Source organism: Telopea speciosissima, chromosome 9, assembly GCF_018873765.1.
Source record: "Telopea speciosissima isolate NSW1024214 ecotype Mountain lineage chromosome 9, Tspe_v1, whole genome shotgun sequence".
Taxonomy (NCBI): Eukaryota; Viridiplantae; Streptophyta; class Magnoliopsida; order Proteales; family Proteaceae; genus Telopea; species Telopea speciosissima.
Window position 1 is genome coordinate 9,418,110 of NC_057924.1, and position 27,406 is coordinate 9,445,515.

Sequence of the window (27,406 nt, forward strand, 5' to 3'; positions counted from 1 at the left end):
TTGGTCCCCCAGAGAGGCAGACGAGTCCTTATCTCTCTCTCTCTCTTTCGGATTCCACACCCATTGGCCCAATACTGCGGGGATGGATGGATGGATGGATGGATGGATGGATGCACCGACTCACTGGAGGGTCATACTTGGTTGGCTGTTACTCTCAACTGTCACTGTACGACGACACTTACACAAACACAAGGGTATTATTGGTTAGAAGGTTTTTCAGACGTTGGGTTTTGTCGCAAGTGTTTTATTGTGTTAAGACAGCGACGGTGAACTGAATCCCCCCTCTTCTCTTTCTCTTCTTGGCTTTTCCCCACTTAGGCGCCCGCCTGGTACGTGTGAGTGTGTGACCATCCCCCTCTACTGGGGGTGAAATTACTCAGTTCCCCCCCAAATTACCTATCTTTTGGGACCAAAAATATTGAAAATGGCCTTCATGGGGTGAACATGATGAAAACACATTTATGAATTCTAACAAAAATTGAATTACTTATCTTACTCCAACTCCAACTTTTTTCTTTTTTGGTTTCTTCTTTGGCTGTCTTTGGTATGCATTTTTGGAGCATTCTCAGACAATAAAAACAACTATTTTTATCATCCTAGAATGCATACCAAATACAACCATCGTCAATTTGTCAATTCCTGTAATAACTCAAGCTTCTTGAATTGGATGATACGGTTACTACTATTTTCAGCATATTATGACACATATGGAACAATTATAGTCACTTTCAATAGGAATGCCCTAACTAGTAGAAATATTATTTATAGAGCATGGAGGTTTGCATCTGAGTTCATTTCAAAGGCCTAATCAAGATCAATGTTAATGGGGCGAGTTTAGGTAACCCTAGTGCGAGTGGTTTTGGTGGAGTCGGACAGTATTGGATCGAGAGATTCCTTTTTGGCTACTCAGCTGGCTGTGGTAATACCTACGCTTGTGTTGCCGAGGCTTTAGCGATCAAAGAGGCTCTCCAAACAGCCCAAGGGATGGACACTAGATCTTTGACCAATGAAAGCGACAATGTTATGGTCATCAATATCTTGAATGGCAAGGCACAAAGGATTCCCTGGCATTATATATGATCATAAAGAAATTTTAAAAAAAAAATGGAGTTGAGAATCAGATTGGATTGGTCGATTCTATACCCAATCTGCTGCACCGATCAGCCGAACCGATTCCCTCCGATCCGCTTCCAATTCCTCAAACCAGTTATGTTATGAGGTAAAGACTTCTCTGAAAAGGAATCTGCACACCATTAAATTATGATAATGTCATATGGGAGGAATGGAGGATTTCCAATAAGAAACAAAGTGTATTAGGGTAACTGTTGCCTCTGCCTTGATGCACCTTGTGTTAAAGCCTAACTATTTTTGGGTTTTGGTCACGATTCACAACACTTTTTGTATGTGTGTGTGTATGAGAGAGAGAGAGAGAGAGAGAGAGATTTAGGTGAATCTGAAGTGAGATATGGCAAAATCTGTTATAAAAATGGAGAAAGAAAACAAAAGAGAAGGTAAAGTTAGCTAGTAGTGTGGTCCTCTTTTCCATTTATAGTAACCAGAGAAAGATAATGCAAAAGACTGCATCGTTAATTTAGTTACTTAAAACAGAAATGAAAAAGCGCTTATGATTGTAGATTTGTACATTGTAGTTTCTCTAGCTTGCAAGGGCTGGGACTCACTGGAGTCACTGGAAGTGGAGTGGACGAGAGGTAAGAGGCCTCCCTGCGCGTACATCAAATGGTTAAGATTGAAGTCCCATGATTTTGTGGGCCCAATAGGATCTCCAACTTCTATGTGGGGGGCCCATATATGTTATTTTTATGATTAGATTAATTATGTATTAATTGGAGGATCTGTCCCGGACAAGGAGCTGCTCTATGTGCCAGTCCTGTCGGATTCTGGGGAAAGTAGTAGTAGTAAGTAGTAGTACGGTACACAACCCTGGCCCCACCCCCTCCTTGCTGGCTGGGAGTGAAACTGAGACTTACAGTTACTGTACCCCCCATCACTTGGAAAGTTTGCCAGAGTTCCACTGGAACCGGTACTGGTCACTCAGTGGTGAACAATGTAGTAGTGGTTACACATAGATGTTTCGAACTAACCTTGATACCTCCTTTTAACTTGCCTTTTAAATGTCACAAAGAAGGTTACAAACAGATTTTGTCACCATACATTTTTGTCCTCGTATAAGTTGTTGTGTCAAGTACTTAAAAAGGCTAAAGATGTAAATTTACAAACCTTCCTTATCCGCTATACTTCCTCCAGCTGCGATGTCCTTAGCGCCTTGGCTTCTACAAATGTAGATGTCGACAACGATAATGATGATGATACTGATGGTTGAGGCGGTGATGGTGTTGGTTGTGATGGCAAGAATTGGAGAGGTTTTGATGAAGGTCTTGGACTTTGTAAGCTTTGATCATTGTTGATTAAGGTCACCATAACTTATTAACAGGTTTGTTCTTGGCTTCCAAGAACCTTAGCAGTGTAGAGAGCATGATGATGTCGAGTGCTTCCCTGGGTTTGATTCATCTCCCATTTTCATAACACCAACGTGAATCAAACCCAAGCACTTGACACCATCTTGTTTCTGTACACTTGCTCAGAGCTTGGATTGCGAATTTGTTGCCTAATGTCAATGGGGAACGATTGGGGAACCGAAGATGAGTACAGAAATACGAATGAGACCTTATCGAAGGGTATCGGTATGAATTCCGACTAACGTGAAGAGGCATGTATGGTGAGAGAGGTGAATGGAACATACAGGTCTGTTGTACCAAACACGAAGTGAAATGAATGTTACACCTCTTCCGCTGCTTCCATTGACAAAGTAATTGCACGTTATGTAATAGTAGTTGCAGAGAGGGATCAAGATTGAAGATGGTTATCCTCTTCAGTTCATTGCAAGCATAAACATGGGCTAATGAGCGTGGCCTGCAATCTGAAATGAAATCTCAAGGATTACGTGATCAAGGAAAGCATGGAACTGGAGGCATGATCCCACATTGTCATGCCAATCAGATAGATTGTTGAGACACGTAGAGTACGGCTTGGTTGTTGGAGAACACAAATGATCTTAAACTGAAGGTATGGGATTCCTTGTTTTCCAATTGGAGAGAGAGTCAGAGACCCTTTTTTTAAAATCGAAGTGGGATGTATCCATCTGGTAGAAACACATAAGGTGGAGAACAAATTGATTGACGACATGTGGCTGCAGGCCGCTGCAGGGTTGGTGGTAATAGTAGTCAGCAGGGGCAATGGGAGGGAAGGGCTTGGCAGATATGGGTTGCAGAGTGGAAGAGGGGGTGAGGAGGTTGGAGGTGGGTGGGAAGTTTGGGGAAATACAGATGGCTTGGAGACTGCAGAGGGCAGGACATCAGAGGTGGGGTTGGGTCGGGCCAAGGTCAGAGGAATTGGGTTCTAGAAATACAGGAGGGGGAGCCGACAAGGTCAGGGATGGGAGAGGGAGAACCTGAACGGTGAAGGGGGAAGGGGTGCCGAAGCTGGATCCTGAGACAGAGAGAGGAGGGCAGAGGACGTGGGAGAAGGAGAGGAGAGTGAAATTACGGGGGAAAAAAATTCAATTTACGGAGAATGAAAATATAAAGGAGGGTGAAAAAGGAAAGAAAAGAATGGTTACCATACAGTGTTGTAACCACCTTGGTTACCAACTGATTAACCCTTTTAGTTTAATGAAAGTGACCATATACAATACTGAGAATAAAATAGACACGTCTCATCTGAGTCGACTTACCTATATCAATTACTTGATCCGACTTTGATTTGGGCAACTCAATCACTCTCGGATGCAATCAAGGCTGGCTGAATAAATTGATTAATTTTAAGACATTAGATAAAGAGACTGTCCGAATGAAACCTCCATAGGTGTATTTAGAACATAAAAACCTTCGATTGCCCCCCTTGCTTGTCTTGTTCCCAAAAGTTCTTTAACTCGGAGGTAATTTGATAACCTTTTTTTACAGCAGGACAAGACCACGCTTGTCTGTCTCCACCACACACTGCTAGTGCAGGTAACTCAGCAACCACCCTCAATATCAATCTGAGTTTATTGAACAATTCATAATCGCTTCGCAAATGCAACACTCTGGGGAAGAGAAAACGACGCACAAAGCATCCATTTTCCAGGTGCAACAAGGCGAACCCTATGCATTTCTACCATAACTGCTACCTGCGAAAGTGCAGTACTTATCCGCTGCAATCACAAAAGCAAAGCACAACTACACAATCAGAACTAAATGAAACTGCAGCTATATGATCATTGTAAACGGAAGTTCGATATTAGACACCTCATGGAAGTCAAACTCAGGATCTTGAGCTTTGGAGAATCCATAAACATGAATAATGGGCAAGGTTGTTTCTTTCTCCTCGGGTCTCCCTCTAAATATGCCCCTGAATGCATCTATAAACAAGAAAGAAATGTCAATAGGGAGGGAACAAGGAATTCATTCATGCTACTTGACCCAGCAGATCCCATGTAATATATTGTTTTGTGGCAGGAGAGGTAAGAGTATGCTAATTTGTACTCTCTTAGAAATTAACTGCAAAAATGGACCACTACAGAATTAAAAGAATTGTGCTGTGGCTCCCACGACAAAAGTGAGGCCAACACAATGTTCTTAACCCTACGAACATAAAATGACCACCCATCTGCCATCAACAAAACCAGATGACCCCAATACAGCCAATAAGTGAAGACCTTCTAAGTTATATCACTTTAATAAAGCCTAAATCAGCGCAGCCAAAGTTGAACCGGCAACAGACCCAAGTGGATAAGGTCAACCACAGGACAAGTCCATAAAAGATCACATTCAACTGGCTCACCAAACACAGGTTAAAGGCCTGGATGAATTGTTGGACTGGACTAAAAAAGCTTAAGAAACTCGTTTTGAATGATCACTATTCCATCAGGTACACCGAATACAAGTCAAATTAGATTGAACGGTTCCAGACCTTATCTGGTTCAATGTCCAGGCTGCTTCAGATAATAATGGCTAACATCCATTTTGACAAACTAACAGACGCAACCATTCAAATCAATGCCCACATGTACGCGTTCAGCTTTTAGTAAAAAACAGCCTGAATTATAAATCATAACCAACTACACAAAAAGTATGAAACAGACCTAACAGTAGTATGCTATATGACATAGATAAAAAAGCAGAAACATGCAATAACTAAATTATCATATTCAAGATTTTGGTCATCTGAGTGCACAAGTACAGCATACTAGAGGAATTAAATAGGAATGATTGCTGTTTTCAAAAGAATAAGGAATCTCCACCTGGGCATCTGAAAGATGGCCATGTGTTCTTCAGATCATTAGGTTCCAAAGTAACAAATTTCAGTCCCATAACTGATGCAAAGCATAGTTATCAAGGCGTCGCCTAGGCGTGTGGCGTCCAGGTTCCTTGGTCGCCTTGGGTGCCTAGGCAGGTGCCTTGCAGCCATGGCAGTGTCGCCTTGATTTTTGACCCTCTAAAACGCCATGGTCGCCTTCCCGCCTTGATACCTATGATGCAAAGTGGCCAGAAAACCCACAAATTTGAGGTTCGTTTATTTAAGAAGGATTAAGAACATCCAAGAATTACTATTCATAGATTATAAACAGAATGCAAGTTAGGCTATGGGGCTGAAATTGAGAAAGGTCGTAGTACATGAGGCTTAACTTGATGCCCCCCCCCCCTCCACATGACAAAATAATTTGTGACATGGATCCGCCATGTCTGGATCCACAGGATTTTTTTTTGGGGGGGTAGGGGGGGACATCATTGCCAACTTGAAAGGCCACGGTACCAAAAAAGAAAAACATTGGCTTCCAAACATTAGCTGGATGGGAGATGCTGTGAATTTTAAATGCGTGCAATAATTTCCAAGGCAGTCTACCATCCCAACATGTGCATTAACAACTTCTATAGTTCCATATTAGAAATCTAAATTTAGGGGAAAAAATGACATCATCTAAATTTGATGCTAAAATGAACGTAGCCACAGTAACAAAGTCATCCTTTTACCGTGGGGAACTTCCCTCGAAATTTCAACCTGCTGCAGTTATGCTGTGTGATGCAATTCTGGGTTCAAAAACCCTGCTTTGGGATTGCTATGGGCCCACCCAGACAATCAACAGTTCAAAAGGTAAGGGTAATGGCAATTTGGTAAATAAGCATCAACACTGTTTAACCGCCTACCCTTTTCTACCTTGAGGCTGAAGAACATATTTATCTACCAAACAAAAACGGTTTAGTCGGAAATTTCAATGGGGGATTCCTAACTCACTAGGCTATGAAATCAACCTAACAAGTGAACAAATCCAAAGTCCACCAGCTCAGGCCTGATTCTGAGTTCCAAGTCGTAACTCTCGATTCAGCTAAGATTTCCAGCAAGGGACTTGCATGTAGGATCGCCCAAGGGTGATGAATAATCTCCCAAAGTTAAAGAGAGAGAAAAAGGGGGGTTAAGGAGATCGATCATCAAAGGCCTAGTATGATGGGCTGAGGGTAATGCTAGAACAGGGTGCTAGGTACAAGGGTTAGGAAACTCAGAGAGGAAAGGAAATAAGAATGGGAGAAATAAGTAAGAAAGGGAGGAGGAAGAAGGGAATTGCCTCTGGGAAGAGAGGAAGCGTGTACCTGAGTAGAAGAAAACTGATTCGAGGGAGAAGAGAGGAAAGGAGGACGAAGACCACATGACCTGCAATCACACAACACAGGTGACAGTAACAAAACCCAATTTCTTTTCATTCAACCTAATCCCCATCATTGGGTACATACATATGTATAAGAAGAAATCCACTCCTAGAAAATAGAAATTAACTCTACTTAGGAAACTACCTTAAACAAGGAAACTGGATACAATAAGGACTTTCCTATGCATCTAACTTCTACCAAAATAAAATAGAAAATTACAATATAAAATCCCAAACTATTAAATGAATCCCTAAATATCCTACTGAACCAAAACCATAGTTGGTCCCAGTTCATCTCAGTCTGGGCTACCAAACAGATTTGTATTGGTCCAAGGACGCACTCCCGCATCACTATGTCTGGATCCTCACAGTCCAAGCAGCAGTTTGTCTCCATCAAGGGATTACCTGCTTTATCTCCCAATGCAAATACCATGATCCATAAGAATTAAGAGCTCCACAAATATTTGTTAGTTACAACTCTAAGAAGTTCAAGAATTGCTTCATTATATTAGAATCCCAAAACAAGAAGTCACCAACTAAAAGTCAAATCTATTCTAAATCATGAAGGACCCAATGACCCATATTAAACCCCAGCCTCAATAGAGGAGGTTGTGTACAAGGTGATTAAGTTAGGGTTAGGAGGCATGAGGAGAACCATATACTGAAATCCCAAGTTATGACAATTTTTACATGTTGTAAGTGATATCTATCATTAGATCTTCCACAAGTTAGTTCATCCAAATTTAGATAAATTCAAAGACTACTTTGCCGCAAGAAGTATAACAGTAACCATAGCCATACAAAGAGGGAAGCTACTATTATGATGAAGTTCCTTGACACCAAAAGTGTAACTGAAAAAAATTAACCAAGAAACATCTATCCAAAAATAGAAAATGAAACAAACAAGGAGTTTCTTTGAAAGATATGAATTATGAAACAAACAATGAGTAAGAGAAATGGCCATTTAAACAGATGATGAAATAAGATAATGATAGAAATAATAATAATTCTCAAATTTGAAGAGAGCTCCACAGAATATGTTCCCACTTCAGAGTAAGCAATTCATCAAACTGTACTGGTAAGTTGTCAAGGTACAATAGGTCCAAGATACACAAACCTAGATACTCTGTTGCATCATTTGGCAAATTCATAACCACTTGGGTGATGGACTCTGCCTTTTCACTCGCAAACATAGCATTTATGAACCTCCTACCATCCATGTTATATACCTGGCAATATGAACAGAAACTTATCAGCACTCGCAGTTTCAGTGGAAGCAACTCCAACAGACCAACAATGTCATAAAACATGGACACCGCCAATATCAACAATTGCTAAGCTCTTCCATGCTTCACATTTATCTATAGCACAAAAAGAACCAGCAAGTTTAATTGGGGAGATAAAGATTTACAACTGTGCAATAAAATACATTGGACCTAAAATTGATGCAGATAAGTCACATAATAGGCTTATTTTATTGGAAATAAGCTTGGGTGGGGTTATGTATGCATTGGGCTTTTGAATCCATGTGTTTTCTTTGTAATGGGCTACTTTAATGGGCCTAAAATATGGATACAAGGGAGGCATACGGGATTAGGCTTAGTAGCAGCTTATTTTCATTCCTAGGTTGATTAATGTAGTGGGTTTATTTTCCTAGGTAGTATTAATTAGTCTTTTCAGTCTTCTAAGTAGTAGCAAGGTACAAAAACTCAGGTCTCGGTACCAACTCGACTCTTGGAAAAACCGAGACGAGTCGAGATCCGAGATCTCGCCGAGTTGGTGCATTTTTTTTTTTTTCAACTCGAAGCCTCAACTTTGGGTCAACCCCAGATCTGGACCCACGATCGGAAATCTCGCCGAGATATGTCGAGTTTTGTCCAATTAGGTAAGGTATTTAAGTGGTAGGTGGGTTAAAATAATGGGTCGAAACCGAGATCCGAGATCTCGCCGAGATATTGCACTTTTGAGACTCGTAGGCAGTCTCGTCTCGGCTTTTCCAAAAGCCAAGAAACTCGGAGATCTCGCGAGTTCTCGAACTATGAGTAGTAGTCCAAGAGTCTAGTGCTGAGTTTTAATTTAGCTTTGGTCTTTTCACTTTGACTTTCTTGGGAACAGTTTTCTATGTCTTGGGGCAGATTTCTCTGTCTTGGATTTGTTATCTATGTATGGGGAATTCCACAGGGGTTTTGGAATTCTAAGTTTCTATTTTAATGCTACTTGATGTACTCGAGGCTTTTAAAGTCTGATCGCCCCCCCCACCCTTCTATATAATCCAAACCATGGGCTGCTCTCAAAGGCACCCAATGAATTTTTACAGCAAACAATCTAAATATTTTCTTGTGTGACTCAAGAAGGCTTAGGTGAGATTCCTACGGCGGACTTAAGTGGGACTCTTATGGCTGGGCAACTAGTGGGACTCTAGCTTGCCAAAGTTATCCTACTATCTTCAACATTCACCATTCATCATCCATCACCATTTGCACCATTTCCACCTTCATCATTCAAACACCAACACAGCAGGATCAGAACTAACCAAATCTGACCCGACCTGTCCAGCACCTACCCCTATTCTCTTCTAGATTGGATCTTGGACTGCTTTACCCTCAGGTTTGCATCAAAAATAGTTCATAGCATTCAAGTATGTTCAGTCAATCAGAAAACCTTTTACCAGGCTCCTGTACCAAAACTACAAAAATAAAACGTTTCACAAGGATGATGAGCTGATCTACGACCACTCTCTCTCTGTGGTCAAGCTCAACATAGACCGACCAAGCAACGGAATGAGTGCCTGCGCCAAAACTACAAAAAAATCCATATCATGCCAACAGACTACAACAAACAACAAACTCAGCCTTATCTCAACTTAATGGGTTGGCTACATGGATCCAAACAAAACAAAGTACAGAAAACTGAGGTCTAAACAGAGAGAAAAAAAAAAAAGGAGATGAAGAGATGGGGAATGAGATGAGAAATGTAAAATGAAAGATGGAAGTAAGAGGAACGAGATGCAGCCCAGTAAGTCAGGAGAATCTCAGCTAAATGGGGTCTGCTACATGGATCCTTGCCCTCCAATAGGCTCTATCTGAGGTCATACTTGGTACAAGACCTAAACTATGCCAACTGACTCTATACGATATAAATATACACCAAATTACTCCAAAATGTTCATTGTATCTCATTCCCTACATCTGATACTTCCAAGATTAAAAGATGTTACAAATTGAATCCTATTCAACAATCCAGGGACCAGGCAATCCACTGGTTTTGTCACATTCACATATGGCACAGGCAAGAGCCCCAGAATGCAGGTTTGGCAAAAGTATATCTAATCAAACCAACAAGAGCAGCTGGAAAACAATGACGTGCACAACCCACCACTACTGAACCAGAACCCCAACCCCACCCCCGTGGGGAAAAAAAGCACTGCAAGATTGTTATGATGGATATGCCTCAAGAAGAAGAACATACAATGCATTTTCATTCATTAATTAGCAACTTCAGATGGCCCATACTTCATATAAATGATCAAGGCCAGAAATGTAAAAAACCACTTAAACAACAAAACTTGAAGGGTTTCACAATGTTAATAGTATACAACATAAGTTGTCACGCCGTCTGGGCAACCCAAGGCGTTGGAGGGGACCTAGACGCAAGGCAACCAAGGTGTCCCTTGATGGCTATGGCATTCGGGTATTGCTTCTGGTTTCCCCCCCCCCCCCCTTAAAATATAAACATGAGATTCAATTAATGTTATCTTACTTCGACAATCCCATACCTCAATTTTTCTCTCAAGTTTGTTGAGGACACAATTTCTTTCCAGATATTCAACCGCAGAAGGGTTTAAATCATTGGCATATACACGCTTTACTTTCTTTGCTGCAGATATTGCTATTGGACCAACCCCAGAGAAAACATCACCTGCCCATTACAGGGGAGAAGAAAAGGATAAATGTGCATGGGATCACCAAACAACAACAATAATAATCATGAAAAGGTAAAGGGGAAAAGGAAGTTCATAAAACAAGATAGCAAAACCAAATGTATCGTCTCTGATCAATTCCCAATCAGTTAGGAAGTTCATAAAACAAGATAGCAAAAATTTCCTCCACCAAATCCATTGATTGGTGTTCAAACCTACTCATCAGTTAGGAAGACTACCAACCAAGCAGAGGTTTCTTGTTCAAGGAATGATCTTATATTCAATAAGTATTGCCCCCATATCCACTGTTGACAGTTGATGGTAGAAGTAATATGTTTCAATCTGGACAGAGTTTTTGTCATTACAAACTGATCCTCAAGAGATGGAAAACACAAGACTTGATTGTATAGAACATGTATGTTCTCATACAAAATGATTGTTGCTGAATTTGAGACTGAGAAAAGGATGGTGGTACGGTGACAAAGTTAAGAGATTGTGATAGAAAAAAGAACCTGCATGTCAGAGGTAGCGCAGAGATTGGGAGCTTACCAGCCAAGATAGGTAAAACCAAGAGATAAAAATTATAGCTTGCAAATACCTAGCATTCTTGTAAAAACAGCCATAACAATTACCTTCACATTTCAGGGGAAAAGATATATCACCCTATCAAAGTTGTATTTTCTACACCCATTTCCCCATCCTTCATAACATAAGCAACAAGGAGAAATTAACTGAGAGATGACTAGTAGGCCTCAAGAAACTAGTTTCCATGGGGGTTACTTGGGAACTACACCCACCAACAATTGAACTCCACAATATGGAAGCTTTCAACACTGCAAAGAGAGGTACTAAGCTTGGGAACAAGTCTCCCACGCCACTTGCTAAGAAACAAATATTCAATTTTGCATTCCCAAAATTCAAAATTAAAACACTTTTTAAAACAATTCTCCAAAGCCACTTGCTAAGAAACAAAATATTTAACTTTAAAAAAAAAAACTTTTACATTTCTTGAGCCTCCCACTTCCAGCACAACTAAAATCAAGTTGAAGTAAGCAAAATCTTGAGATCTCAGAAGATCTCTACAGATTTAAGACACTAGATACAAACATGAAAATCTGAGTAGATAGTGAAAAAAAAAATTTGCAAGGAAGGTGAAAACTCAAAGAAGTTGAGAATTGAGATATAGAATTTTGTTCACTTATTCATTTAGAAAAAAAAAAAAGTCTCTGACTTGTCAGGCATAGATCTAGGGTTTCTAAGAATTTCTGTTGGGTTATAAAATTTCTGATTTTCGGTAGTCTCAACCTAATGTGTTTATTTGGGATTTCTGTTGAACTCTCAACCTGTTGGATGACCATTAAGGATCATATGTGAAATGGGGGTTGTTAGTTAGAGTTAATTATTCCGTAGAAGTTAGTCGTAGTCATAGGAGTTGTAAGTTTTAAAGGTAATAAAGCAGCTGTACGCTCGTATCTACAGGATTGGCATAGTGACAGAAATCTGTCTACAGCTTACTCTGTCCTTCTGGGTTCATTGGTGCGAAGGTGAATTCCTTCAGCCTCTAGGTGTGATGCAGATTCATCACCGAAATGGGCTTCTTTTATTAGGAATAAGTCTAGGGTTGGGTTATATACATGTTGGGCCTTTGAACCCATGGGTTTTCTATGTAAAAGGCCACTTTTATGGGCCTAAAATATGGGTAACTAGGTTGCATACAGGATTAGCTGTTTTAATTCCTTAGTTTTTATTTTTATGTAATTAGTGCTCATGTGATCACTCAAGTGATCATGTGACTTGGTTAAGTGGTCATGTGACAACTTCAGTGGTCATGTGATGTAAGTTGCGCTGAATTAGGACTCTATAATTCCAGCCATGTTTTGAGTCTATTTCCTTTAGTATTTCAGTTTCATAGTCAATTCAAGTTACCTAATAGGTCAAGGATTGGGTTAGGCCTTTCCTTTTTAGTGTAGGAGTCGAATTTTGACTCTTTTATATAAGGTTGTAAGGGGGCCAAGTATTGAACACGAATTTGATTAATAAAATTAGCTTTTGCTTGATGCCATTGCTGCTGCTGCTGCCTTGCTCTATTGAGTGTTGCCTTGTGAGTAATGCCAAGGTGAAGGGATTAATGGATCTCCAATCAACTCCTTGCGTTTGGTAGACCGGGAGGATCCTCTTTTCATCTTCTTGCATCTTGTAGATCGGGAGACATTATCTTCTTCAAAGCTGCCGCCATTGAAGGTTCAGTTTTCAATTGTACTAGGATTCCCCCATATTAGTTGATCTAACCATTGGATCAACTTCAGCTTTTCAGCAATTGTTCCAGTCCCTATTTGGTAAACTCATATGGAATTTGGGATCATTCTAACCATCTGATTTTCTATTATCAAGATTTTCCCTAATCTGAACTATCCTTTGATGAAAAGATCCTGGTTCAGTTCCTAGTTTGATTATTCGAATCTAGGAGTCTAGGACTACATTAAGGTGGCTTGACAGACTACCACCATATACCAGCCCAAAATACTTTGCTTCATGCCTACAAAATCATCCATTGCATCCCCATATTGAATCCCTTCAATCATTACTCAAACCCTAATAATCAGTTACCATACAGCCATAGTTATCAAGGCTTCACCTAGGCCTAGGCACTTTCCTGGAAGCTGGCCGGGCACTCGACATAGGCTAACATCAAAAAGCGATTGCCTTGTGGTTCTGGGCAGCGTCTAGGGTGCCTAATTACCTGAGCGAGAAACATATTGATTCCATTTTTTTTTATTTATTTTTTTTTTTAAAATAATGTTATTTTTCTAATGTTCCTGTAAGCTTGTGTACAGGTTATAAAACAGTTGAGAAACATGGAATCAAGTCGTATGAGGGGGAAAAAACAGAAACAAACCAAAAACATAAAGAAGAGAAGAGATTCTAGAGAAACTGAGTAAGAAGTTGTGTCCTACCAAAAAGAATAACCTGAAACCCTGAAGACTGAAACCCTACGTACCTACTGCCTACCTCTTCCTCCGGCGTAATCCTCTAGTCTTCTTATTATTCTTCTTCAGTTCTCCCCCCCCCCTTTTTTTCTTCGTCCAAGTGCCTGTCCTGGTTTCAAGCCAGGTTTCCTCAAGTTTCGATGGGGATAAGTAATTTATATAGGTGTTCAGGTCGAAGCTTGCAAAATATGGACTGTTTCGATCGAAACCTAGTCGAAACAGGTCGAGATGAGTCGAAACCAGGGATTTTTTAGAGTGATTGGCCATCTCGTCTCGGTAGCTGGTGAAACCGAGATGTTTTTCCATAGACACCTCTATAGGTGCATTTAGAACTTGACACCTTTCAATTGCCCCTTGGTTTATTCCCATATCCCAAAAGTTCTTTAGATTAAGGGTATAAAAGGGTTTTCAGAAATAATTTGAAAGTGACATATGAAGTGACATATCATTATGCCATTATCAAAAGGTGCCACTGTCATACATTTTTCAAGTATACATGTGAGAAAAAAAAAAGGCATACTCAGTGCACGAGGCTCTCGCCACTGCAGGGTTTGGGGAGGATCATAATGTACGCAGCCTTACCCCTGCTTTCAACTATACATGTGAAATGACAATATTTACCCTCATTGGAAAAAAGTGCATGCCATACTAAAAGGGCAAAAAAGGATACAAATTATTGGACACCTTGAGGGGTGTCAATAAGAAAATCCCTAAACAAATAAACTACCTCATGCTAGGCTGTAGGAGTAGACTTAAATCCTAATGCAACAAGGACTACTAATAAATAAACATAAAACTGGCTTGGAACTTATAAAGAGCATTTCAGCTGTATAAGGAACTATAGTAGTAGCCCACGACCTGTTGTTATGGTGAACCAGAACACCCCTCAAACTGAGTCAACTCACTGAATTGCTGGTACAGTTGCTAACTCGCTAAGTTAGCGAACCACTTAGTTAGAAGTACCTATCCTGCTTGCTCATCTGCATTAGCAACACTCTTACCTGACACATCATATTTAAGTACAAAATTTATCCATAGCCTATAACCGTAGTTTCAGGAAATCATCTACTTAAATATTAAGCTAGAGGTTATCTTTTATAACCCAAATGAAGTTATCCACAAAAAAAAAATTAAAAAGAGGTTTCTCAAATTTGAGATCCCTTCTCTACCCCTAGAATCAATCCTAACTTCCTGAAGCCAACCTAACATCGTGAGCTTGTAAAGTCACACATCCAAAGACATGTAGATATGGGGATAAAAAAAAATCCATTTGTTATGCTAAACCATGCTTTTACTTCTAGTCTAGAAGCTAAAAGTATCCTTTCAACCAATACTCGTATCTTTCCACCTTTAGTGAGACTTATAATATCTACAGGGCTTCATATAGTAGGATTTCAAAGCGTATTACATTAGATGCGGATCCGGGGTCCAAAAACCCTACTCGGATCACTTACGGGCCCACCCAAGTGTTAGATAACTAAAATCATATGCACAAGTGGCAAAACAGCAAATATTTGAAGTTTTGTAAGAGTAATGGCAGAATGGTAAATAACTGAATATTACAATGGAATGGCAGTATCATAATTAAAGGGAAACTTAAAAGGTAAATAAAGGTAAACTAGAAGAGAGGACAGAATTGAAATTACTATTAAAGAATAAGGGTAATCCAGGTATTCAGATGAAATATGGACTTAATAAGGGTAAGGATTAAGAAAGAAGAGTATAATTGGAAAGTGGGGTAGAAAAATGTAAAAGAAAGAAGAATCATGGGCGAGGGGTTACCTTCAACCTCCAGCAGAAACAGGGAGGCGAAAAAACCAGCAGGGTTTCGAAGAAAAGGGCTCCTTCAGTCCTGCTCTGTTTGCCCTAGGGTTTCAAGGGTAAATAAGTGATGAAAAGACCTCTGGATTACACCCTAACTGAGATCCAATCGGCCACCAGATTTCCGAGATTGAAGGACTGGAGTTGCAGTTGGCGGTAGAACCTGCTGCAGTTTAGTTGCAGGCTTCAGCTCTCACAACTGAAAAGAGGTTTTGAAGAAATTCTTCAGAGGCTTGAGTCGCCTATGGGCAGGCACCCTTCGACCCAGATCTCAGAGCCAATCGACAAAGATTAAGGATTCAGCAAAGCTTCCTCTTGATTCTGGTAGTACCGCCCAGCAGAGAGAAAAAAACCAGTAACCAATGGTAAAACCGTGAACAGGGAAAGAAGCAGATAAGAATAGAAATAAGAAGAAGAAGAAGAACAAATCAGAGGAGGAAAGAGATGCACCCAAGGCTCATGACAGCCATCGACTTAACCCAAATAAATTTCGTTCAAACTCTCAAATCTGTTTATACGACAGTTACACCAGAGTATATAAAGACTTAAACTAATCCTACTCATATAAAAACTCTGAACTAGACTTTGACTCTACTGTGGACTCAAAACTGAAACAAATTCAAATTCTATCAACATATGACTCTATCAAGAATAAAATAATACAAGGAAAATTACAATTTTTAACTCAAAAGATAAATCCCGATTCCTACACATAACTGCATCACAATAATAAGTTAAAACAATCAAGGAAACTGTTAGGACCTATAAGGGAACAACTCAACATATGTTTAGGAATGAAAAACTGAACTATAATCATCCATGCAGTTCTGGCATAGGCATTGGTATCATGTCCTGTGGATACAATACCACAAGCATGTTAAGGTATTCCATTATCACAGCTATAGACCATATCACAATTCCTAATATCTATTGTAATACACCTGAGGAGATCTTCTTGTTTTCTTCACTCATTCTGAATAAAAACTTCAAAGGTGGACCCTAGGTAATGAAAGACACAACATAAATTTCCAAAAAAATGAATGTAAACCTAACTAGAGCAATCAAATTAAAACAAAGAGAGAAACATACAAACAACGTCTTTGCTTGTGAAGAAGTTGATAAGTCTTTGTCTTTCAGTTGCCAATCTTGAATTCCAATATCTGTGTAGATAGAACAAGTAGATCCTTCTCATCAATTCAACTTGCATGAAACCAAAACTGCTGGGTTTCTAGTTTAGAAAAGAATTAAAAGGTCTGCTAGACAATTAGAAACTCTAAATGTCCTTGTCCCAGGATGGAATCATGCAAGTGTTATCGTGAACCAACCAATAGGAAAATTTAACAGGAACCAACGCACAGAGATGTGGAATACCGGCCCAATGGTCTTTCAAGGAATTCATTTAATAAAAAATGAGCACTTTGGAGATTTCAGACTAATTAATTTATTTTAACCAACTTCAAAAGCAATAAGCAAGGACCTTAAACAAACAATGCTCGACCCCCCCCCTGCGTCTTTTGGTGTCCCAATTCCCAACAGCCAGGATAGCTAAATCCAAAGGTCAGTTGCTCATTTGGAGGTATCCAGTAGTACCATGCTCTCTAAAACGAAAATGTCATGTTGTGCCACAATTGCAACATATTTTAAAGCTATGTCAATTTGATACCAGTGTGATATCTAGCACAACAACGAAGATCCTTCCAATTTTGTACGAAAATAAATAAACTGAAACAGAGGATTGTGTCAAGTATGTACCTAACAAATAAAAGTAAGCTACGGATGCATCAAAGATTAACTACAGAGTTTCCAACAGTGACCAACCAGTACTCCAGCTCGCTGGCACAAATCAAAGCAAAAAAATCTGGCTTCTAAGACGAAGTACGAGACCTTTATTGCAACCAGCTTCTTAACGATAGCACACAGAATATATGTATATACTTCCATGCAATATAGTACAGTCGTACTTGTGCATGACACGCATACAAGCATTTTAGATAGCTACCTACCTTACAAACTGAAACCAAACCCTTAAGCCAAAACCGGTCGATTTGGTCCAGTTTGGTCGATCTGAACTGGTTTCGAGCTGGTAATGGGCCCAACAAAAACCAAAACACTAAGCCGAATTTTATTTTTCTCTGGTTCAGTTCACTTTTTTATGGCGTTGGATTAATGGGCTGTTATTGGTTCGGTTTCATTTTTTACCTATATACTTGGGGGAAAAATACTGAAACAATGGCTTTTTCATTTATATTTTTCAGTTTTTTTTATCAGGTTCGGTCCAATGTCCAGTTAGGTTTCTGTTTCTACCGACCGAACCGATAAAGGGTTCAGTTCTGTCCAGTTTTGTTCAGTCCGACCGGTTAGGTCTGGAAGTTGACATCCCTCTGATTCTGGGACTCTATGACCTACCCCAGAGAAACAAAAGAGGTGCCAACATTGCATAGCTGGATGCCTTCTAATCATGTTTCTGCTTCTGGAACCTAAAGTTTGTATAGTAACTAGTTCTCATCATTTACTGCAAATGCATATTTTTGGGAAACTGCAATGTATAGAACTAATTTCAAAAGGTTCCAAATCATGTTAAATGACATAACAGGAGAACCATGCAACAGATTCTGAAAAAATAGATGAATTCTATCAGCCTGTAAGCATTAGTTCAACAGATTTTTATTATGCTCTCATTTTTCAGGTAAGGAAGGAGCATACACTGTCGCCAAATCAACATTGAAACGAATCCCATTCTCAACAACAGTAGTTACAAGGGAATGATTGCCAGAAAGAACTTCAAGCTGCATTGTTCTGTATTCATTCTGAATGGCTTCAACCTTATTGACAACTGTTTGTATCTTGGGTTTATTTTTATCCAAGACAACCTGAAACGAACAACACCTTTTACCATTACATACTGTTTACAAGAACCAATTTCAGAAATGGCACTCATTGTCCCAGTAGCAAGTAATAGTGCTAAATATAAGCACCTGAGCAATGAGTTTCTTGTATGGTAAATGTTCATCTCTAAGGTTCAGGTGTGCAATGCGTCCAACTGTTTCAAAAGCTGCAGGAACAATCATACCATTTGGTAGCAAGGCCTCTAAGATCTGCAAGAAAACAAAGAACCTCAAACCCACGGAAACTAGAACTACAAGACAGATAAATGAATCGGTAAAGCATTATTAATTTCTAATTGTAATTTGTAACTTCCTGGAAAACCGCCTGCGGCTAACAAAATTGGAGCTTCTTCGAAGAGAATGAAGCCAATCTACTTCAAATATCGAACACTCATTCATAAGCGAGCATACCAATATAAAACATACCGGGAGGAGGGGCGGACAGAAAATCTTAAGAACATAGATAAGACAAATAGAGAACAATCATAAAAATTACGATCAGGTGGGTTGAATACCTCATGCATTTGCCAATAATCGTAAAACAAGGTCAGCTTGCATCGAACGAGTTCACATTTTGATGAAGTTTGCGTGGTATCTCCTCTTAACACAGCCTGAATAAAATTTCACAAGGTCACCCATAGTGCAAATACCCTATCTGCATATAATCTTTACTTCCAAACCGGGAAAAATATAAGGGAAATAAAATAAAGCACCTCAAAAAAGATCACAGTGTGGGAACAGCCACCTTGACAGCCTCGGGGAGCTCTTCGACTCCTTCATTAGCATATCGCTCGTCCAGAAGCAGCAACCTTGTGGAACCTCTCCACCTTCCCCTTTTAAAATCATCTCCCAGAAGGCCGCTCATATCGTCTTCTTCATCATTGTCTTCAATAACCTCGACCACGGCAAAATCGTTCTTCCCAATTTTCTTCTTCCCTTGAATTTCCTCTCCCTCATTTCTTTTGTTCTTCCTTTTAGGTCTCGAAATCTTAGCAAGGTTCCGGAATTTCACAAAACCACGGGAATTGAACGTCTTAGCCAGCTTGTCCCTATACAAAATTGGGCTCAGTCTCTCGCCATCACCATCAGCTTCCCCATAGATACGCCGGTCCAAAGCAACTAACCTTTCTTCTTCTTCGTCACCGCCTCCGTTGTTGCACTGCTTTCCCAAAATCTTCCTAAATTCATCGTCCATTTCATCCCCCGGAACCCTAGCGATGTTCCGAACTCGAGGCCAGTTCAAGAGATGGCCTCTTAAACGGTTTTCGAGGACAAAACAGTTTTCTGAAGGAACCCTAATAGCAGCTACGTCGAAGATACGAGAGAAGCTCTCCTTGTTGATGAGACTATCTTGTTCTCCCTCGTCTTCATTCGGTATTCTTACAAGAGACTGAGGAAGCTGGTGTTGTTGTGCTTGTTCTTGAAGAGATGACCTTCTGCTCTTATGAAGAGAAGGTCCGTAAGCGAGATCCCTGTCTAGGGCTAGCGCTAGGGTTGAAAAATTGGTGCAGAACGACGGGAGAAGCGATGTTCTCGAATGCAACGGCGTCTGAGGTAGGCGCCTTGCACAGAGAATGCCAAACGGAAGAGAGCTACATCGAAGAACAGTCTTCATTACTATGGAGATAACTCAGAAAATGATGAGCTCATAAGCACCACTAGTATCACCAGTTCATACTCTGCAGTGCAGAGCCGCCTTGAGGCCGCGGTGATGTAGCCGCTCTTGCACCCTTGAGCGCAAGGATTGAGATATCGGAATCGGTGCCGATACCGATCCAATTTCAATCCGGATCGATCGGTATTCGCCTGGATCGGTCAATTTTATCTTTATTTTTTAATTACAAAAAATCGAGATTTTTTTTCACGATTTTATCCTTGATTCGATATCCAAGATCGGTCAGGTATCGACTAGAGGTGTCAAAATCTAGCTTGAACCATTAAAACCAACTGAATAAAACCCAGACTAAATAATCGGATTGCTTTTGGGCTAGGGCACTGGATCGATCGAAAATTAGATCACACTGAATCAACCAATATCCAAACCAAAAATCGAATCAAATGAAACCGATAACAAATTGTTGTGTGTGAGGTTATAACTAGGCGAATTGATTATCCAAAATTTCAATATCAGTGAGAGGAATTCTAGTTGTAATGGGAATTATTACAAATCAATGAGTATAAGGTTATGAATAATTTATACATACCCTCCTGAGGTTTAACGAAAGGATATTTTTAACCCCCAAGTTTGGAAAATTCTGCGTACCCCCCTGAGGTTTGCAAACGGTAACAGATAGGTCAATTCCGTCAATTCATGACTAACACTGTTAAAAAATAGACTTGAACTGACGGAAATGCCCTTGCCATTGGGGATTGAAAGTGAACTAACGGAATTGCCCTTTCCATTGGGGATTCACAAATGACTAATTCGTTATGGGATTTTTAGGGTTTGAAATTGAAGAAAATCCCAAATGCAGAGCTGCAACTCTTCTTCCTCCCATTCTTGGCCGAGAACCTGCTTGAGCACTGTGTTGTTCCCTTAATCGAGCCACACCGAGAGAAAAGGGGTGCAACTCTTCTTCCTCCCATTCTAATCAGGAAGAGAACTCTTCTTCCTCCCATTCTTGCGAGAACCTGAGCCTGTGTTGTTCCCTTAATTGAGCCACACCGGAGAGAAAAGGGGTTAGAGCACCTGCAACTTCTCCGAGAAGGGGGTTAGAGCACCTGCAACTTCGATAAAGCTCGGGGAAGAGAAAAGGGGGTTCTAAGACTGCAACTTCTCCAACCTTGGTTTGACCTGCGACTCCAACATCTGTAAGTATTTCCTTGAATTTCTTCATCCATTCTCAAACCACCCTATCCAGAAATTTGAAAATTTGAAGGGAGAAGCATTTAAAGTTGAAATTTCTACCATAAGAAAGTAGAATTTGTTAACACGGAATATCAGACCTACTGACCTTTCTGGTTTGCTCTGAGCTGTAACAGCCTTCAATGTAATTAAAATTCTTCTCTTCACACCTTAGCAGCCCCTTTTCCAATTTAAATGTGTTCTCATGTTAGGTAGTCCTCGAGATGATCGTTCTCCCTCTACCGATTCAATATTTACTTGAAGCAAATCCAATGCTCAACCTAGAACCACAGAATCACAGTACTTCACATATTTCAAAGTTCCAACCAATTTGAAGGAGAATTAATCATCCACATGTTTGAAGAGCAATAGACACTCTTAAAGAGATCATTCCCATCATGGAGAAAATTTCAAAACCTTCCTTGGTAAGATTGAAGTCCTATAAAAGAATAATGTGTTATTGGTAAAGCAGGATTTGGGTCCAAAATAGGAGAAAGGCAGTTCCCTAAATGGTCTCGGTAGGAAGAATGCAAAGTAAACATCAACCACAAGCATGAACAAGAAGTGAGTTTGATATAAGTACAAAATAAAATGAGTGCAAAATTATTTAGAAAATCCAAAATAGGAGAAGCCAGCTCTTGACCAAAAAAGGAGTAAAAGGACTTAGATTTTTCAGGAGGGAGGGGGAAATACAAAAGGCAGAATTCAGAACTGCATGAGAGAGAGAGAGAGAGAGAGAGAGAGAGCTAAAAATGGTAGAAACATGCCATTCAAGCTCAAAATGAGAACTAAACCAGAAATCAAGTTATAAATAAACCTTACGTGAATGATCTCAAGAATGAGTTCATATAGGATATAATTTAGTTATATGATGTAACAAGAGTTGGAGATAATTTAGAATTATTTCTCCCTTATTTCTTTTATTATTCTTTGGTTTTCTGAGTTGCAGTGTTCTGTTGAACCAGTATAGTGATAGAATAGTCAATAAGAATTTGTGATTCAGACTTCACATTATGTTGCAAAATTGTATAAAATATTTGGGTTGTGAATATAACTTTTGGTGTATGGAATTGTGACCAGTCTCTTGATGTGCATCTATCTTCTTTTTTGCACTAATATGTTGTGTTTATGTATTTTGTACAATGTTGTTGATTGCAGAACAAGATTTGAATAATGGAGAACACTGTATGCAAGTTGGTCTATCATTATGTGAAGTCTAAATCCAAAATTGTAGATGTGGATAGATTTGGGTATTTGGACATGATTGGTGACATATATAACTTATTGTTGAGTTATATACCCAAGGGAAGGTCTGTGAGTTTTAGTTTGAAATACATAACACCTGATACGGGTGAAAATATAAACTTGGACAGAGATGAAGATGTGTTGAAGATGTTTCATGTCTTGAAGGAGGAACCTGAATTGAACATATATGTTTATGATGTGCAAGTGGGTGATCCAATGTTATGTACTTATGTGAATGGACACACACTTGAAGTGATTGGCGGTGATACTGCCATTGATAGACCAAGAAGTGGAGAGCCACTACTTTCACCTGCAGAGCTATTTGGTGGTGATTTACCAAGACAAATTGAGACTGCTCCAACAGAAATTGAGATTTTGCCAAGAGAAATTGAAGAAAGTAGTAGGAGATCTAAAGCAACTGTAAGGAGGGGTGGTGGTACTTTAGGTTTACCTAAGTTATTGAGTAGTGCCATTGGTAGTGCATCCACTGGTACTACACGCATTGGTACTACACCCCTCGGTAATACAGCAACTACAAGAAGGAATGCTGGTATTAGTAGTACCTCACAAATGAATCTGTTGTGAGAAATGAGAATAGTAACACTTGTGTTCTCGAGGCAAGAGATGGAAATCTCTTGGTGTATGTTCACATGCAGAAGAGACGCCAATATGAGTGACTGTGGTATGACATTGCAAGAGGTTGGGATGTCTACTAGATATGTAAGTAGGGGTCGTGGATTTCTTAGGGCATCTTCCACAAGTGGTACCAATATTGCATTTGAACCTGTTGCTTCACCTACCAAGCTGCCTGACAAGGAAGTGGAAGAAAATCAGATCATCAGTGATACATCCGATGATGAATGGGAAGCTGGAGAGTCAGATGAAATAAGTGAGAGTCAAAGCAATAGTGAAAATGATGTTAGTGAAGAAGAGTTGGAGAAAGAGGATGACAGTAATGATGACCAATCTGAATGTCAATCAGAAGAAGGGGATAATGTGGGTGATGGAGAAGGGGGTGTAGACCAAAATGTCACATTTAGAGTTGGTCAAGAATTCAAGAATGTGTATCATTTCAGGGAGGTCCTAGAGGATTATGAAGTTCAAGAGGGCTTCAAAGCTTTGAGGCACAAGAATGATAAATCAAGAGTAACTGCAATATGTGCTGGGAATGGGTGTGCATGGAGGATCCATGCTTCAGTACTGCCTAGTGATCATATCACATTTGTGGTCAAAACACTTGTGGACAAGCATACATGTAGGGGAGAAGTTAGCAACTTGAATGTAACTTCAAAATGGATAGCAAAGAAACTTGCTTCCAATTTTAGGGCAGACCCTGCAATGAGCAACAAGGTAATGGAAAATATGTTGAAAGAGAAGTACAATGTGGATACAACTAATATGAGGCTGTACAGGGCAAGATGGAGAGCCAGGGATGAAATTGATGGGAGCCATGCAAAGTCATTTAATAAGTTAGAATCATATGGGGACATGATAAAGGCAAAAAACCCTGGCAATTCATATGTTATCCAATACCAGAATGGAAATAAATATGGAGAGGAGGATGCATATGGGGTGGTGAGAGTAAATCCACAGTTCAAGCATATGTATATATGTTTTGATGCATGCATACAAGGATTTTTTAAGGGATGTAGGCCATTCATAGGCCTTGATGGGTGTCATCTTAAAGGTTTATATGGAGGAGTCTTAGTTTCTGCAATTTCAGTTGATGGAAACAATGGGATATTTCCAGTTGCATATGGAGTTGTAGAATCTGAAGGAAATGACAGTTGGCTATTCTTCCTCCACCATTTACATGAGTCCATTGACAGATGCATAGAAAAGGTTTACAATGGAAGACCAACCCTTCATGATATACTCACATTCATGACTGACAAACAGAAGGTATAATATTTTCCTTAAGATTAAGTTCAAATTCAGAATTTTTTTCTTAACATCCCTCACTTAAACAAGTCCCTTATTAATATTATGTAAATCAATATGTTTTGTACAGGATCTTATTGAAGCAATTTCAACCATTTTCCCAGAAGCAAACCATCGACACTGCAGCAGACATCTATACAACAATTTCAAGAAAGTTTTTGGAGGTGGGCCTGTATTACGAGGTTATTTCTGGGCAGCCAGCAAAGCATACAATGTTTTTGAATTTCAAAGGGCCATGGGGGGTATGAAAGCAGAAAAGAATGAGGCATATGTATGGTTGATGAAGAATCTAATTAATATGTAGAGTCAACATGCATTTGATCACAGAGCCAAGAGTGATCAAATAACCAACAATATGACTGAGTCATTCAACCAATGGGTTGGATCATGCAGGGATAAGCCAATCCTTACCTTAATTGATGTAGTCAGATATAAGTTGATGGGTAGGTTACAGAAAAGGTTTTCAAAGGGTTGTAACTTTGAAGAAGAGCATATCACTCCAAGAATGAAAAAAAAACTTGATGATTTGCAGAGAGGTGTCAGATATTGTAGAGCAACATTTGCTGGAGGAGATAAGTATGAGGTACAGGATAACAGTGGTACGTATGTGGTGGACATGGCAAATAACTTCTGTGAGTGTGGGATCTACATAGCAACTGGATTGCCATGTAAACATGTGGGAGCATGCATTCAATATAAAAGGGTACCTCTTCAGCAATTCTGTGATTCATACTACTCAAAACAGAGGTATATACTAGCTCATGAGGGGATGATTGATCCAATGTCTGATCTAAGCACTTTAGCAGATAGATCCCTACTTCCACCACCAATGAAGAGGTCAATTGGTAGACCAAATAAGTCAAGGAGGAGAGAACAAGATGAAGCACGTAAAGAAGACATTAGGAAGAGGTCTAGCACTTTGAGATGTAGCAAATGTAAATCATTTGATCATAATAGGAGGACATGCAAAGGAGGTCCAGTTGCTGAGAAGAGGAAATCTACTTCTAAGAATAAGGTACCTTAACTGATTTTATCATTCTACAATTAAACTCCTTCCCCCTTTTATGCATTAATATTTACCACTACAATTCTTTGTTTTGTTCATGCCAGGGGTCCTCTCAACAGAGGACACCTAAGAAGGGAACCAGCTCTTCTCAGCCCAGCTCCACTCAGCAAAGATCCCCTCAGATGGTAACCAGATCTTCTCGGAGTCGAGGTCCCCTCGCAGACCTCCTCGGATGGTAATGGATCCTCCCAAGCCGAGTCCTCGGATGGTAACCCAGATCTTCTCAGGCCAGGTCCCCTCAGCAGACCTCCCCTCAGGTGGTAACTAGATCCTCCCAACAGAGATCCCCTCAGATGGTAACCAGATCTTCTCAGGCCAGGTCCCCTCAGTAGACCTCCCCTCAAGTGGTAACCAGATCCTCCCAGCAGAGATCACCTCAGATGGTAACCAGAGCTTCTCAGACTAGTTCCCCTCAGGTGGTAACCAAGTCCTCTCAACAGAGGTCCCCTCAGCAGAATGTTGGTGTCAAGGTAGCACTATTAACTGAATTATCATTTTTATTTTAGAGTTTTGTACATAAAACTTGAAATTTTACATATATGTTTTGTTGATGCAACTGTAGAGGAAATTAAGGTGTGATACACCAGATGATATATCATCATCTCAAAAGGCAGCTAGATCTTCACAATAGTCATGTACAACTGTACAAGATGTAATTCAACAAAGGATGGCAACCAAGGCTATGATAGAGAAGGCAAGGAGAGCCAATAAAGCTACCAAATGAAATGGTGAGTGGAGTTGTTGTGTAGGACCAGTCTATCTAACTACACAAGATGTGATTTACTTTGATGACATTATTAGATAGTTTAAATAAATGCCTGAGTTCCTGTATTGGTAAACTAATATTTATTTTTGCCATGTACAGTTCAGTTGCTGTCTAGGAGCAGTCCATGGAGCTGATAACTTACTGTGTTGGAGGTGCAGTGTTTTGGAGCTGAAGGTTGGAGGAGTTGAAGTGGAGTTGCAGTGTTAGAGCTGAAGTGGAGGCTATGGGTTGATTTATGGTTCAGCAAGTTCTGAGCTATTTAGTTGGAAAACATTTTGTAACTTAATGGTTTGACTTGGATTTTTACTGGTTTTACTTGGATTTGGATCAACATTTGGTATTATGTTTGCAAATCCTATTTTAAATATGATGTATGGACCAATGTGTTTGGAAAACAATTACCAATGTAATGGTTTGAGAATGGTTTGACTTTTTATCATAAATTTAGGTCATTGAGCATTGTAGATCACTACTTTCCACCCCTACTTTTTATCCTTGATTTTGGTAACTACATATGCATTCTACTCAAACAATAGGAATATTTCTGGAGAGAAGAGGTGGCCTTCAGTCCTTGTCTTCTGATGGATCTTTTCCTGTATTCTCAGTACTTTCCATGCCTTCATCTACCTCCTTACCCAATTGAAATCCATAACACTTTTCATGCCTAATTGAAATCATAGCTGAATCAACTACTGCTGTATTAAACCTAACATAAAATCTATTGAAGTTGGGGTTTTTAACCACAACAAAGTAAGGTGTCAAGAACACCAAAAACCATAACATTCCAAATACAATACACTAAAATTCCAAATGCATTCATTGAAAGCAAATTGTTCATTCCATGTTTATGAACACCCCCTTCCCATACATTAGGTGAAATTCCCCTTTCCATACATTAAGTGCCCTACCCCATACACTCCATCATATTTTCATAACAATTACAACAAAGTTCAAGACGAACAACGCAACCATCATTTGACAAAACATCTTCATTGTAGCATTTGACTTTTTCAGCTCAATCACTCTATTCTTGAACCTACAAAATTCTTCCTCCTTCTGTTGCTCCATCCTCTGCTGTTCTTCTACACTAATGACACCCATAGTATTTGTTGGACGTGGCTGTGGAGCTGGAACATTGGTGAGGCTACATTGACCTGGTTCACTCATGGTATAACACCATTGGAAGAAGTTGCAGCCACCATTATTTTTGTCTGCACAGTTATAATATAGC

At 39.7% G+C, this 27,406-nt stretch overlaps 2 protein-coding genes across 4 annotated transcripts; one reads left to right on the top strand and one right to left on the bottom strand.

The window, feature by feature from the left end:
• Positions 1-3,981: 3,981 nt before the first annotated feature.
• On the bottom strand, positions 3,982-19,964 carry LOC122640769 (tRNA (guanine(37)-N1)-methyltransferase 1). 3 transcript variants are annotated; one of them, XR_006329745.1, is made up of 10 exons: positions 19,058-19,964; positions 18,828-18,923; positions 18,403-18,522; positions 18,131-18,297; positions 16,517-16,587; positions 10,476-10,618; positions 7,818-7,929; positions 4,969-5,094; positions 4,305-4,417; positions 4,107-4,210 (listed from the first exon to the last, which is right to left on the bottom strand). XR_006329745.1 is itself a non-coding variant. In XM_043834016.1 (9 exons), the coding sequence occupies exons 1-9, from the start codon at positions 19,925-19,927 to the stop codon at positions 4,076-4,078; spliced, it is 1,827 nt and encodes a 608-aa protein (XP_043689951.1). In that variant the 5' UTR covers positions 19,928-19,964; the 3' UTR covers positions 3,982-4,075. The 3 variants fall into 3 exon arrangements, 1 of the variants encoding a protein (XP_043689951.1); XM_043834016.1 differs by lacking the exon at positions 4,969-5,094 and having other exon boundaries at positions 3,982-4,210; XR_006329746.1 differs by lacking the exon at positions 4,107-4,210 and having other exon boundaries at positions 4,381-4,417; positions 4,974-5,094.
• Positions 19,965-23,071: 3,107 nt separating this feature from the next.
• Positions 23,072-26,382, top strand: LOC122638616. Its single transcript, XM_043831474.1, has 5 exons — positions 23,072-24,304; positions 24,414-24,619; positions 24,737-25,358; positions 25,454-25,534; positions 26,275-26,382. Exons 1-5 carry the CDS (start codon positions 23,072-23,074, stop codon positions 26,380-26,382), a joined length of 2,250 nt encoding a protein of 749 aa, XP_043687409.1.
• Positions 26,383-27,406: the final 1,024 nt, after the last annotated feature.